This window comes from Dreissena polymorpha, chromosome 1, assembly GCF_020536995.1.
Source record: "Dreissena polymorpha isolate Duluth1 chromosome 1, UMN_Dpol_1.0, whole genome shotgun sequence".
Lineage (NCBI taxonomy): Eukaryota > Metazoa > Mollusca > Bivalvia > Myida > Dreissenidae > Dreissena > Dreissena polymorpha.
In genome coordinates this window covers 157999335-158013716 of record NC_068355.1, presented here as the reverse complement: position 1 = coordinate 158013716, position 14382 = coordinate 157999335, and the positions used below count along the sequence as shown (strand labels likewise).

Sequence of the window (14382 nt, the reverse complement as noted above, 5' to 3'; positions counted from 1 at the left end):
CGCGCTGTTCTCTGGCAGCTCTTGTTTTACTTAGAAAATTGAAAATTTTGGTTAAGTTTTGTGTTTAGGTCCATTTTTTTCCTTAAGTATCAAAGCTATTGCTTTCATACTTGCAACACTTACTATCATATGGGGACTGTGCAGGCAAAGTTATGTAACTCTGACTGGCATTTTGACAGAAATATGTGCCCTTTTTGTACTGAGAAAATTGAAAATTTGGTTAAGTTTTGTGTTTAGGTCCACTTTATTCCTAAAGTATCAAAGCTATTGCTTTCATACTTGCAACACTTACTAACTATCATAAGGGGACTTTGCAGGCAAAGTTATGTAACTCTGACTGGCATTTTAACGGAATTATGGGCCCTTTATACTTAGAAAATTGAAAATTTGGTTAAGTTTTGTGTCCACTTTACCCCTAAAGTATCATAGATATTGCTTTCATACTTGGAACACTCTCAAACTATCATAAGGGGACAGTACAGGACAAGTTGCATAACTCTGGTTGTCATTTTTACAGAATTATGGCCCTTTTTTTGACTTTGTAACTTTGTATATATGGTTAAATTTTGTGTTTAGATCCACTTTACTTCTTAAGTATCAAGGCTATTGCTTTCAAACTTCAAATACTTTCATGCTATCATGAGGGTACTGTACCTGGCAAGTTGAATTTTACCTTGACCTTTGAAGAACTTTGACTCTCAAGGTCAAATTATTAAATTTTGCTAGATTGACATAACTTCTTTATTTATGATTAGATTTAATTGATACTTTGACAAAACAACTCTTACCTGACATACCACAATAGACTCCACCCAAACCATCCCCAAAGCCCCCCTCCACCCCGAATCCCCCCCCCCCCCCCCCCCAAATTATTATTTTTTTCTTAAATTTCATCTAATAAATGACCCTAACACTATACCCCCCCCCCACCCCCCCACCCCCCAATTTTTTTTAAACATGGTTAAAAAACACAAATATTTTTTTGTATTATTTTATTTTTGAAATACTGTCCAACCATCCCACCGAAGAATCCCCCCCCCCACCCCCACCCCCCCCCCAAAAAAATGCATTTTTTTGCATTTTTTGAAGAAAATGTAATTAATGACCACACCCCCACACTATACACCCCCTCCACTCCACCCCTCCTTCCTTTGTGATTGAAATTGAGATAGGTCCCTTCACCTTTAAAAAGAAAAATAGATGAGCGGTCTGCATCCGCAAGGCGGTGCTCTTGTTTTTAATACGGACCAGGGAAAGGGACATTTTTCCTTATATGGCTATAGTAGAACCTAGTTAACACTTAAGAAGTCACATTATTAGTCCAATCTTCATGAAACTTGAACGTTTGTTCTAATAATATATGCACTGATTTAGAAATTGGTTCCCTTCTATTGAAAAACATTTCCGTCTTTAAAGCTGGGTATTTTTTCCTTATATTGCTATATTAAAACCATGTTAACTGACAAGTTGATATTTTGGCCAAGTTTTAAAATGGTTTCAGAAACATTTCAAAAGTTGCTAAGAGCAGTTCAATTCCCTGAGGTCTCAGGTCAGCGACTGTTGGCCTCTGGCCCTCTTATTAGTTTTTGTGTGATGAAACTTTTCAAGGCTGCATTTCAACATGAACCTTTATTGCTGTATAGATTTCAATGAGAAAAAGTGCCATACACAAGAACCATAACCCTTAATTTTCTGAAATATACACGTCCCTTTTTTTCAGCTCACCTGATTGCTCTGGTGAGCTTTTCTGATCGGTCTTTGTCCGTTGTCCGTCCGTCCGTTAACATTTGTTTATAAACACTCTAGAGGCCACATTTGTTGTCCCATCTTCATAAAACTTGGTCAGAAGCTTTGCCCCAATAAAATCTCGGCCGAGTTCGAAACTGGGTTGTGCCGGGTCAAAAACTAGGTCACTAGGTAAAAAAAAAGAAAAACCTTGTAAACACTGTAGAAGTCACATTTTATGTTCAATCTTCATGTAACTTTGTCAAAATGTTTGTCTTAATGATATCTTGATTGAGTTCAAAAGTGGTTCCGGTCTGTTGAAAAACATGGCCTTCAGTGGGCGGGGCAGTTTTCCTTATTTGGCTATAGAGAAACCTTGTAAACACTGTAGTAGTCACAATTTTTGCCCAATCATCATGAAAGGTGGTCAAAACATTGATTTAATTGATATCTCGAACGAGTTCGAAAATGGTCCAGATTGGTGTAAAAACATGGCGGCCAGTGGGCATGGCATTTTTATCTATATGTATATAGTGGCAGTTTTCCCTTTTTGGCTAAAGAGAAACCTTGTAAACACTTTAGAAGTCACAATTTTTGTCCAATCATCATGAAAGTTGGTCAAAACATTGGTTTTATTGATATCTCGGACGAGTTAGAAAATGGTCCAGATCGGTGAAAAAACATGGCGGCCAGTGGGCGGGGCATTTTTCTTGATATGTATATAGTGTCAGTTTTTCCTATTTGGCTATAGAGAAACCTTGTAAACACTCTAGAAGTCACAATTTTTGCCCAATCATCATGAAAGTTGGTCCTAACATTGGTTTTATTGATATCTCGGACGAGTTGGAAAATGGTCCAGATCGGTGAAAAAACATGGCCGCCAGTGGGCGGGGCATTTCTCTCTATATGTATATAGTGAAAACATGAGAACACTCTAGAAGTCACATTTTTGGCCCAATTTTTATGAAATTTGGTCAGAACATTTGTTTCCTTGATATGAGAGTAGAGTTCGAAAATGGTTCTTGTCAAATCAATAACATGGCTGCTGGGGGGGGGGGGGCAGTTTCCTTATTTGGCTTTAGTGAAACCTTGTAAACACTCTAGAAGTCACAATTTTATCCCAATCATCATGAGAGTTGGTCAAAACATTGTTTTTATTTATATCTCGGACGAGTTTGAAAATGGTCCACAGATCGGTGAAAAAACATGGCCGCCAGTGGGCGGGGCATTTTTCTCTATATGTATATAATGAATACATATGTGAACTCTCTAGAAGTCACATTTTTGGCCCAATTTTCATGAAATTTGGTCAGAACATTTGTTTCTTTGATATGAGAGTTGAGTTCGAAAAAGGTTCCGGTCAGTTGAATAACATGGCTGCGGGGGGGGGGGGGGCAGTTTTCCTTATTTGGCTATAGAGAAACCTTGTAAACACTCTAGAAGTCACAATTTTTTGCCCAATCATCATGAAAGTTGGTCAAAACATTGGTTTTATTGATATCTCGGACGAGTTCGAAAATGGTCCAGATCGGTAAAAAAACATGGCTGCCAGTGGGCAGGGCATTTTTCTCTATATGTATATACTGAAAACATATGTGAACACTCTAGAAGTCACATTTTGGCCCAATTTTCATGAAATTTGGTCAGAAAATTTGTTTCTTTGATATGAGAGTTGAGTTTGAAAATGGTTCCAGTCAGTTGAATAACATGGCCGGCGGGGCGGGGCAGTTTTCTTATATTTATATAAAAGCTTGTGAACACTCTAGAAGTCACATTTTTTGCCCAATCATCATGAAACTTGGTGAAAAGATTGGTTTTATATATATATCAAATAATTAATGCCATAATTATTGCCCTTAGATTGTCCAAATTTTCATTATATTATACAAAATCCTTGTAACACTAGAGGTCACAATTTTGTTTCAGATTTTATGAATCTTGGTCATAATATTTATTTTTGTTAGCAAAATTTGATGTTTGGTAAGGGGGGTCAACTCAAAATATAGGCCACCAGCTTAAATCTTACAAAAACAAAATCACTCCATATGCCATATTTTTGGTTCAATAATGATGAAACTTGACCAGGATGTTTGTCTGGACAATATCTAGGTCAAGTTTGATGTTTGGTAAAGATTGAATGAACTGACTCCTCTCAGATGAGCGAACTAGGGTCATCTTGGCCCTCTTGTTTAATGAAGCAACATGTTGGGGCTATATCTTATATATGATAAAATATTTTAACATGAAACTTCATGGATGTACATATGTCAATGAGAAGAAGTGCCAAGCACAACAACCGTAACCATATACTTTCAAGTTTTTTTTAATAAGAGTAATTGCCGTTTGTTATTTTGTATGATGTATCTTTATAGGGCTATATCTCAGTAAATATAAACAATTTAAATATGAAACTTCATGGATGTAAAGATATCAATGAGAAATGTCATCCTCAAGAAACATAACTCTACACTTTCTCATATAATAGTTATTGTCCTTTGTTGTTTTTGTGTTACCATTCAACCATACATCAAGGGATTTAAACCCACCCATAAACAAAACGTGTTTGGATTGGGATATAAATTCAACACATTTTCTTGTTATCAATTGTATTGATAGTAATTCATGCCTCACTCCCGATGTCAAACTTTATCAAACCTATGTTGATGGTTTAATGAACACAAATAGTACATATTGAGCAGTACTTAGTATCCTGGGCATTCTAATGACTGAACATACAAGGAGCAGATCTATGTATTATTTATTATTATTATTATTTGTTAGCACCGTATCAATATGAAAACTTATTTGCTACATTCATAAATGCAGTATTTGCAAATGTTAACACTGTGTGAGTCAATGTAAGATGGTTCGAGCATTTGAAAGTCTTGTCCATTTATAGTTATGTATGACATCATCTAAAACAAGGGCACATTGTTGTTTGGAAATGTCCTTGAGCCAAATTTTGTTCTCAGATTTCTATTCACATCTCAGACCTTAGAAATATGCCTGTATGTGTAAAAACAGATTGTGTAAAAATGTGTTTATAACAGTGTGATTTTCTGAGTGTGAAGGGACTCTCCTTAGAATGATATGGGCCATTCTGTGTGAGAAGGGACTCTCCTTAGAATGAAATGGGCCATTCTGTGTGAGAAGGGACTCCTTAGAATGATATGGGCCATTCTGTGTGAGAAGGGGGTTTAATGCATTTGCATAAAGTGTCGTCCCAGATTAGCCTGCATAGTCTGCACACGCTTATCATTTTCAACACTTTACCCCCATTATTTTGACAGAGCCAGGATCATATGTTATTTTGTACCCATAAGATATTGGCAATTTTTTAGGCATGTTAATTGTTTGAATGAGTCACTTTTGCAAACCATGATTTTGTTAGTTTATAAACATTGTGTCTAATTGTGTGTGAATTTGCAGATTTCCAATATTTTTTATTACAACATCTGTCCAAATTCACCTTGTTTTTTTTATATTACTTTATCAGTAATTTATGGGGTAATTTGAATAATAGAATTGGGTATTTTTTACAATATAACATAATTGTAATGATATATTCCATACTATTTATTAAATGTCTACCTTATAAGGCCCTATTAATGAATCTTACATTTATATACTTCTGAAAAAACAAGATGATCTTTTAATAAGTGTCTTATTTTCCTTCTTTTATTCTTCGGTCTTTTTCTAGCAAACTTCTGGATGGATTTCAACCAAAGTATTATAAATAGACATGTATTGATCGATCTTTGATTCAACAAAATTTGTGGAAAGCTGCTTTATCATTGTTATGTGTGTAATTGTGTATAATATCAGGACGCATATGATTTATGAAGTAACACGTGTTCAATATATTTTTGGCAAAGTGCTATTGAGATTTTAATGAGAACATATAGGGAATTTTATGGCCAAAAATATTTTCAAATACTTATCGTTAACTTGGTTGATGAACATTGCAACTGGACTTGCATTGAGTGCTGCAACCAGGATTAGTTCATGTGTACACGCTTTTGCAAATCAGTTTTTTACATTTGATTGGCAGTAATTTGTTTAGCATAACATAATTATTTTTGTCATGCAAAAATATAAATGAGTTTTATTAATTAGTTTTCTGTGTTTTCTATGAAATCTTTTTGCCACATTACATCACTTTTGTTTTACAGCATTTAATACACAATATTCATTATTAATGAATGCAGATTATATGTCATGATGAGATAGTTTATGTATTTATTGAAATGTCCGATTGGATTTGTATTGAGGAACATGAAATTCCTTTTGTATTAGTGCTTGTAACGGCTTGTTGTTTTACACTGTTCTAATTTTCAAAAACATATGTGTCCGGCGTAATTAAATTCTTGTCATTCAATTAAAATCATTTGACACTTACCAACAGTTTCTCTTACGTTTTGTGTGTTTTTTTCTTATCTTAAATTTATTTGAATGACCATATTTGTGACAATTTGTGTTGCTCTTTAAGAAATCATGTGTTAATGTTCCAGTTACATGACAGTACACTGAAAATCTGTGTTATTTTTGCAGTTCATGTCACGTCCAGTGTTTCGTAATTTATTGTTTTGTAGTTAAATCCAATGCTAAGCATTGGACGTTATTGAATTTTATTTTCAGTTGAAATTTTTCTTATATTGTGTGAGAGAGCTCACGTGCTTTTGATATAATTAAGTATTGTTAATTTAATGTGATTAAATATGCCGATTCAGATTTATATATTTTCTGAAAAAAATGTGTTGTATTGCAGAAGTCAACAATGTACAATTTAAAAAGGAATAAATGTGCGAATATAGTTCATTTTAACGTGTTGTTTATCAGTAAACTCTGCTTCTGGAAGTCAGACATGTTCATGTTTTGTTCTCCTAATTTTAGCCTCGATCTGGGAAAGCTGGGCTTAATGCATGAGCGTTAAGTGTCATCCCAGAGTAGCCGGTGCGGTCCACACAGTCTAGTGTCATCCCAGAGTAGCCGGTGCGGTCCACACAGTCTAGTGTCATCCCAGAGTAGCCGGTGCGGTCCACACAGTCTAGTGTCATCCCAGAGTAGCCGGTGCGGTCCACACAGTCTAGTGTCATCCCAGAGTAGCCGGTGCGGTCCACACAGTCTAGTGTCATCCCAGAGTAGCCGGTGCGGTCCACACAGTCTAGTGTCATCCCAGAGTAGCCGGTGCGGTCCACACAGTCCACTCAGGAACGACACTTTTGGCCTAAAGAGGTTTTCGTTTAGAAGATTTGCTTAAAACGAAAACTAGCATACAAGCGGAAAGTGTCGTTCCTGTCCGCACACGTGTTAATCTTGGATACCACTATACGCTCATGCATTAAGCCCAGTTTTTCCTGCGCATGTGCGTAAAGTATCGTCTCACATAATCCCGTACAGTCATGCGGACTTAACGGGATAATCTGAGACGATACTTCACGGCTTATCAGGTACGATACTTTCCGCTTTATAAAATTTTTAGTTTAAAGGAAGTCTCTACTTATCGAAAATGCAGTTTCGGCGGACAAGTATCGTCCCTGTTGGTGTGGACTCCATATGATAATCTGGGGAGATACGTAACACACATACGCAGGCTATTCTGGGACGATACTTAACGCACATTATGCTCGGTTTCCTTAGAGCGCTATTCACATTCTCTGACGATTATTTAGATGTTACTTACAAATGTATACATGTTTGGCCAAACCACAATCCTATGAATGGAATCTTAAATATTTCACCAATAACGTATAAACCGTGTGTTCAGACAAGAGTTTTTAAGTCATAGGCATACGTTTAAAGAATGTACAATTGCACAACGAATTTTCGATATCCTGATTAAGCGTCAGAAATGGTATTATTGTGTTAAAATATATACGTATATTTCTAGTGAATCCAGTTGCTAAACGATTCATAAGAGTATTGCATATTTGAGCCGCGTTCTGAGAAAACTGGGCTTAATGCAAGTGCGTAAAGTGTCGTCCCATATTAGTCTGTGCAGTCCGCACAGGCTAATCAGGAACGACACTTTCCGCTTAAACTAGTTTTTCTGTAAGAAGGGACTTTCTTGAAACTAAAAATACCATAAAAGTGGAAAGTGTCTTTCCTGATTAGCCTGTGCAGACTGCACAGGCTAGTCTGTGACGACACTTTACGCACATACCTTAAGCCCAGTTTTCTCACAACGCGGCAAATATTAGCATCATAGGTTGATATCGTATTAGGAACGTTTGACAAACAATAACGTCAGACCCCTCGTTGCATTAAGAAATTTGAGAGATGTGTTTGTGTTTGTACAATAAATGTTATGTTCTCGGATCAATGCATACTCCCGGCGCAAGTAGGCCGTTCGTGTTGTTCACCTTAATGGACTTCAAAACTCGTCCACACGTTCGGCGGTCTCTATCGTTACTCGGATGATGAAGGATACCAAGATCTGCAGTAGGCACATGTTTTTGGCTTTTCAAGGGATTCCCGTAAGGCGGCACATGCAAGTCACAGAGTTCTATTTATTCTAAACGATACTTAAGCTTAAATGACCTCACTGTTTTCGAAAATAATCGAAGTTATACTGTGCATTTTCAGCCCTGATTTGTATATTTGCATTTAACAAAAATTAACTGACCGATTAAAACTAAGCAGATTGATTACATTGCAACGTCTATTCAGCAAGTCTTTGTCTGTTTATCTATATAAACCACCCAACTGACACAATTGTATTATATTCACACAGTAATAAATCCGAATAAGTAACCAAACTTCATATTATTCACATATACGTGCATCTGATAGTGTGAAAAAAATGTTGAAAAGCAGAAAATTAAGTACTAAATAGGCTAACATAGATATGGTGAATGTTGACTGAAGAATAAAACTATAATCGCTAGACATAGTTAATTGATTTTTTTCCAGATTTAAGCACGACCGAGTTTTAAATCTGTGAAAATGTCACTTTAACTTTTATTAAAAAGCATTGTCATTCACAGTGTTAAAGGGACCGTCAACCAGATTTACGAAAATAGAAAAGTTTTAAAGTACCGTATTTTTTTACAATTATTAGTTTATATTAATTAAAATATCACGACTGGTATATTACAAGTAATGTAACATACCAGTCGTGATATTTTAATCAATATAAACTAATAATTGTAAAAAAATCTGTATTTTAAAACTTTTCTTTTTTTCGACAATCTGGTTGACGGTCCCTTTAAGGCCGTGATACTGTATTGGATAAAAGGTACAGGTATTAAGTTTAAGTAATGAAGCCAATATAAAGAACCGGTCGCGTCAAACACAGTTGACTTACTCTTGGTCTATTAATAAAAAAAACTTAGCATAATGAGTGTGCACATATTTGTTGAAATTGTGTAGAACGACTTTGTGAGAATGTCTGTAAACACGCAATCTATACCAAAGGCACACGGCATACCGGTAAGTTGCTACCTCCCCCACCCCAGCTGCTACCCCTTCCCAAATCCCTCAAAATTGCCCATGTGTTATTTTGATATTTTGTATAACAAATAGACAATTTCGAGGGTGCCTGTGATCTATACAAGATAATTGAAAAAAACGGAGCTAATATGATAGTTACATGGTAGTACAAGATTGACACGACAGCATTATATAATATCATATATAAATATATCAGTAGTAATAACTTTATTAACGTTGTACTTAAATATTTTTTCAGTAGTAATCACTTGATTAACGTTATACTGAAATATTTATTATTATCAAATATGTAAACAGTGAAGCATTAGGTTTATTGTATGAACATGTATACACCACGTCACGTTAATATTTATTCAATAATCAATGTCACCAAATAACCGGGTATTGAGCGGCTAATTCGACCGCTTATTTCGGTGATATTTTCCTTTGAATGTATAGCTAAACACGCGAACACACGTATACATGATTAATGACTGTTCTATTTTCTTATTTATTCGCTGACATTGTGTCTAACGGTCGCAGATGTGTTTGCGACTTTGACTCTTAAGCAGGTTTGTTCGATAGTCTTTCTGGTTTCGAGTTAAAATACCCATGTATCGTTCAACATTGATCTATCACGATACGGGACTGACCTTAACAGTATCGATCTACGTGTGAAGACGCGTGTTTATGTATGTCTCAAAATCTCGATATATAGAATTGCCACAAAGGCGTGTTCGTACTTTTATGGGCGTGTTATTGACTGTTCGAACAATACGTCCGTGAAAAACATTAGTATCTTGTTATAAATAAAAAGTTCATGCAAAACGAAACATTAAAGGGGCCTTTTCACGTTTTGGTAAATTGACAAAATAAAAAAAAGGTTTCAGATTCACAAATTTTCGTTGTATTTATGATATTTGTGAGGAAAAAGTACTGCTGAACATTTACCATGCTCTAAAATATCCATTATATGCATCTTTTGACGATTCAAAAACATGAAAATTAAAAAGCGTTGCGACGCGAAACAATTTAATTATTTGGAAAGTTCTGTTGTTGTCGCTATATTTTGTAATACTACGAGGATTGCTTATATAAAGTATAAAATGCATTATTCATTGTATGAGCACGGATGGCCGAGTGTTCTAAGCGATAGACTTTTACTCCAGGGGTCATTGGTTCGAGCCCAGTTGAGGGTTACTTTTTTTCTTTAATTTTATTGTTGTTGTTTTATTACTGGAGCTTTTTATATCCAATGTTTACATTTTACAATACAAAGCATTTAATGACAAACTTCAATGCATGCCAAAATCTGTGAAAAGACCCCTTTAACCCTTTAACAAAAGACTACTTTTAATATCACAACTGACTGATCAATTTTATGAATTAGGCCACAATAAATTATTCGGTTGTTAAATGGAATGTTACTCCCAAACATTTGAGCGAGCGAGGCGTAAACAGTTACTGTGTACATAATTCTTGAACATTTATTCCAAACGTATACAGCTTATTAAATGCTGACATTGTGCATATAAGCAATTCGGATACGCGATTCTAACTTCCCACTCTCAATAGGCGCCGGCTACTGAGTAGAGGTACATTCCTTACTTAGTGCAAACTTGCACTGATCCAGTGGAATAACGTCAATCAAGTACTTGGGACACCAGGAATATGTTAGGGTTCCTGGTTCAATGGTAACAAACAAACAATAATCCATTCGATCGACTTTAATCCTTGGCAAAAATTCCTGAAAGAAATTAAAGACGGAGTGAAATGTGTTCGTCTAATGTTTTTTTCTGTTTGGTGCAAGATTTTACACAGAACTTAATCGTTTAAATAAACACGGTTATGTAAAAAGCTAATTTGTTGTCCTTGTTTTAAGATATAAGCATCAATGTTTGGGTTCAAGCATTTTGTTATTATGATTCATATGTTCATTTAAATAAAGTAAATATTTTGTTAAGCACATCTTAAGTAATAACATTATAGAGAGAAATTCATCTGGTGGATTACACGCGTTCAAAATCCCTTACATTTTGATAACTTAATTATAAAAATGAAACTGCGCTTATCATTTTCTCCGTGCAGCTCCTAGCTATAAGAATATCCTACAAATCTGCCGACGCAAAGAAGTTCATACAATGGTAAGTAACAAAACATATATGTATCATTTCACATAAAATGACCAAAAACTATACATTTTTGTGTCAGATTGGCATGTTCTATAAATGATAGCTCTGTTGACCATGACCGGTAATGGCTTCTTAATTTCTAATGTATTGCCTAGATGAAGATAGGGTTCAAGGTCACATTGAAAGGATAACTGGACACAGTTCATGTTAGAATCGTTAAATTAGCATGTAGGATTGTAATAATCACAAATATATTCCTGAAGATGAGCATTCAATGTCGATGTAATCATTGTACCATACCAATTATATCTTTACAGAAATTACGCCTAGTTCAAATTAGGGCATACCGTTTAAACGAAAAACTCTTCTTACTAATCGGATTATCATGTCATATTAAAAAACAATGATTTTTTGTAAACATATGAATTGCTGTAACTCTTTGTAACAATATTCCGAATGAACGAAGCATTCACTCAGTATTCATTTACAAATAAATTAGGGGTTCATCAATTTAGTTTATTTTGCATTCGTTGTTCGTTTATGACATAAATCACGACAAACAAAAATTCACAATAATTAACAATGAAATGTCATGCATGCAGCAGTATAAATATTATTGTTAAGTAAGACAATAAATTAAAAAATGTTGAGTTCATCACAAGGTTGCGGCATTAAAGTTACTATAATTCAATCGACCAGTACTGACCACTCTTTGAGGATTGACCGGGTCGGTTGTGCCAACCCTGGTAATAATATCATTTAATGAATAGCACAGCCTCTTAAAGCCCGTGTGTACTGGATAATGACCTATCGCACGTTTTGTATTATAATAAATTTTGTAATTGAGGCGATTTTTTTTGCAAACATTGTGTTTTTTTTGCTTTGAGTCTTACATGTCCCGCGTCGCGGCCTCAAATAGTTCTAATGAGCATAACACAAACACATATTGATTGCACAGTTCAGCTTATTAAAAATACACAATTTATACGCAATGTATTTTAACATGTTGAGCGCATCGACTTAAAATGAGATGAACAATATTTGTTATGCCGGGCGCGTATTTGAAAGACTCATACGAGAGCGTGGGATTTAATAATTTAAATTAATAATTACCGGTACTTCAGTTTAAATGTTTTTTATTAAAAAATAATAACTCGAGTCTCTTAAAGAAATACCTAAATTAAAAGAATGTAAAGCAAATTAGGATGTAAGCAGAAAGGTTAGAAATACCACAGATATGCATGGGGATTTTCTTTGGTTTAAGAAATATATATCTAAATTTGTAAAAATATAAGTATTCCCAACACGGGAACACGGGCCCAAAACCCTTATGGTCGATTATCAGAATAAAACAAGACCCTAAAATTAGCAACAAAACAATAACAAGCTTTTAGTGCACGTCGCCACCATCATATGAGCATTTGTCGTACAGACATACTTCGCGAGAATCTTGCCCACTTTTGTAAGAACTTTGAGTAATTGGTTTCGCACTCGGCTACTCGGTCCACATAGTAATCCTCGTCTTCTATGCACTTGATAAGATCGGCTTGCACCACACATACGTTCTCAAACTGCGCCAGTTCGAAGTCCTTCAAACTTCGAGCCTCTGAAGCGTTCTTCGTGTCGAACAGACGTATGTCGATAATGCTGTCCTCTTCGTAGGTTCGATAATTGTCGTCAAAGAAAATATGATGGACGGAGGCGTCAAATGGATCGATCATTAGCGGCTTCGAGGTGTTGTGGTGGTAGTTGTTCTCTAACCAGTAATGAATATCGTCCCGAAAACCGGAAATGCCCTCCTTTTGCGACAACATGTCGTAAATTGCCCTATCACCTTTGAGCACTTCCGGTTCCGGTTTTCCATAAACAATAAATTCAGTTGGTGCAGTCTTGCTTCGATTTACTGTGCCAATGTTTTCGTCAACGGGTAACGAGACTGGTTTAGGGAACCCAGGATGGTTACCTTTTAGTCCGTGAGACAAGCTTTTGATAACGTTCGGGGCGTCTAGTCCGTATGTTCTAAATATCACGGCAAAGTCTCGTTTTGTTTCAATCAGATGGTGAATGCACTTATACACTGCGGGCACGATATAGTTATATTGCTGTCCGTCCGCGCCGGACATTGTGAGCACGTCATGTTTGGGTTTATCAAATTCGTGCCTCCATTTTAATAATTCTAAGTGATTCAGAAAATGTGAATGAAATATTTGGCCCTTTTCGTTATGAGTGAAATCTCCAGTAGCTAATCTAAGCTGAGTTCGATCCGTCGTGTTCTTGACGAACTTCTTTTCTAGATATTTATAATATGTAATGACATCTTTCGCTGGTGGGGTCAGTGAGAGGCTGTCGGAGTGCCACTGCCACTCACCTTCCGGCCCCTCGCGACCCCACGTGACCCCGGTAAGGAAGCTGTTGAGCGCCTGTTCCACCGAGACATTCGTGACAGAGTCCGCCACGAGCACCGTGTTCCGGATGTCGAAATGTAGCACAAGCTTCCTATGCTGCGACTTGGAAGAAGAACGAGTATTTACACTGTTGCAATCGAAATCCGCGTGTTCTAGATCACGTTCCGATTCCATTTCTCCATTGACACCACCGTCTGTTTCAGAATTTACATGACCTACAGCAACGCTGTCACTTATTAAATCCTTCACCGAAGAATCACTCTTGACAGACTTCGTTCGCATATCTGTGCGTTGTTGTTTAGATCCGATCTGTTTCATGTATTGTCTGTACATGTCTTATTTCGCTTAAATATCATAGAAAACCCGATCTATTGATGGGTAGTGACATAGCTAACTCGTATTGGATTATCGATCACAGGTACGTTCCATAGGTGCGATCGCCGAGCGATTAAACTCAAGTATTCGATAACTACGACCCAGATCAATGTTCAATTGAAGTTTGTATTAATGTTCAATAACTTATTGGCAGTTTGCGAATGTTAGTGAAATTTTCAATCTGTGTCATGAATATTTTTAGAACTGTGAGCACTATTGACCCTGAGTTGCTTTATTCAAAGGACACGCCGTCATAGGAGTGTTTCTCTGATCAATTGTTGTGAATTGAAAGATTGGACAGTACTTTTGAAATT

At 36.1% G+C, this 14382-nt stretch overlaps 1 protein-coding gene and 1 long non-coding RNA gene across 2 annotated transcripts; one reads left to right on the top strand and one right to left on the bottom strand.

Annotated features, from left to right (window-relative positions):
- Nucleotides 1–1076: 1076 nt before the first annotated feature.
- LOC127857934 (uncharacterized) lies at nt 1077–6543 on the top strand. The gene is made up of 2 exons (XR_008038687.1): nt 1077–2148; nt 2340–6543. It is a non-coding gene; the product is annotated as an uncharacterized LOC127857934 (long non-coding RNA).
- A 5247-nt stretch (nt 6544–11790) lies between these two features.
- On the bottom strand, nt 11791–14382 carry LOC127857731 (uncharacterized). The gene has a single exon (XM_052394390.1). The coding sequence runs from the start codon at nt 14024–14026 to the stop codon at nt 12698–12700; it is 1329 nt and encodes a 442-aa protein (XP_052250350.1). The 5' UTR covers nt 14027–14382; the 3' UTR covers nt 11791–12697.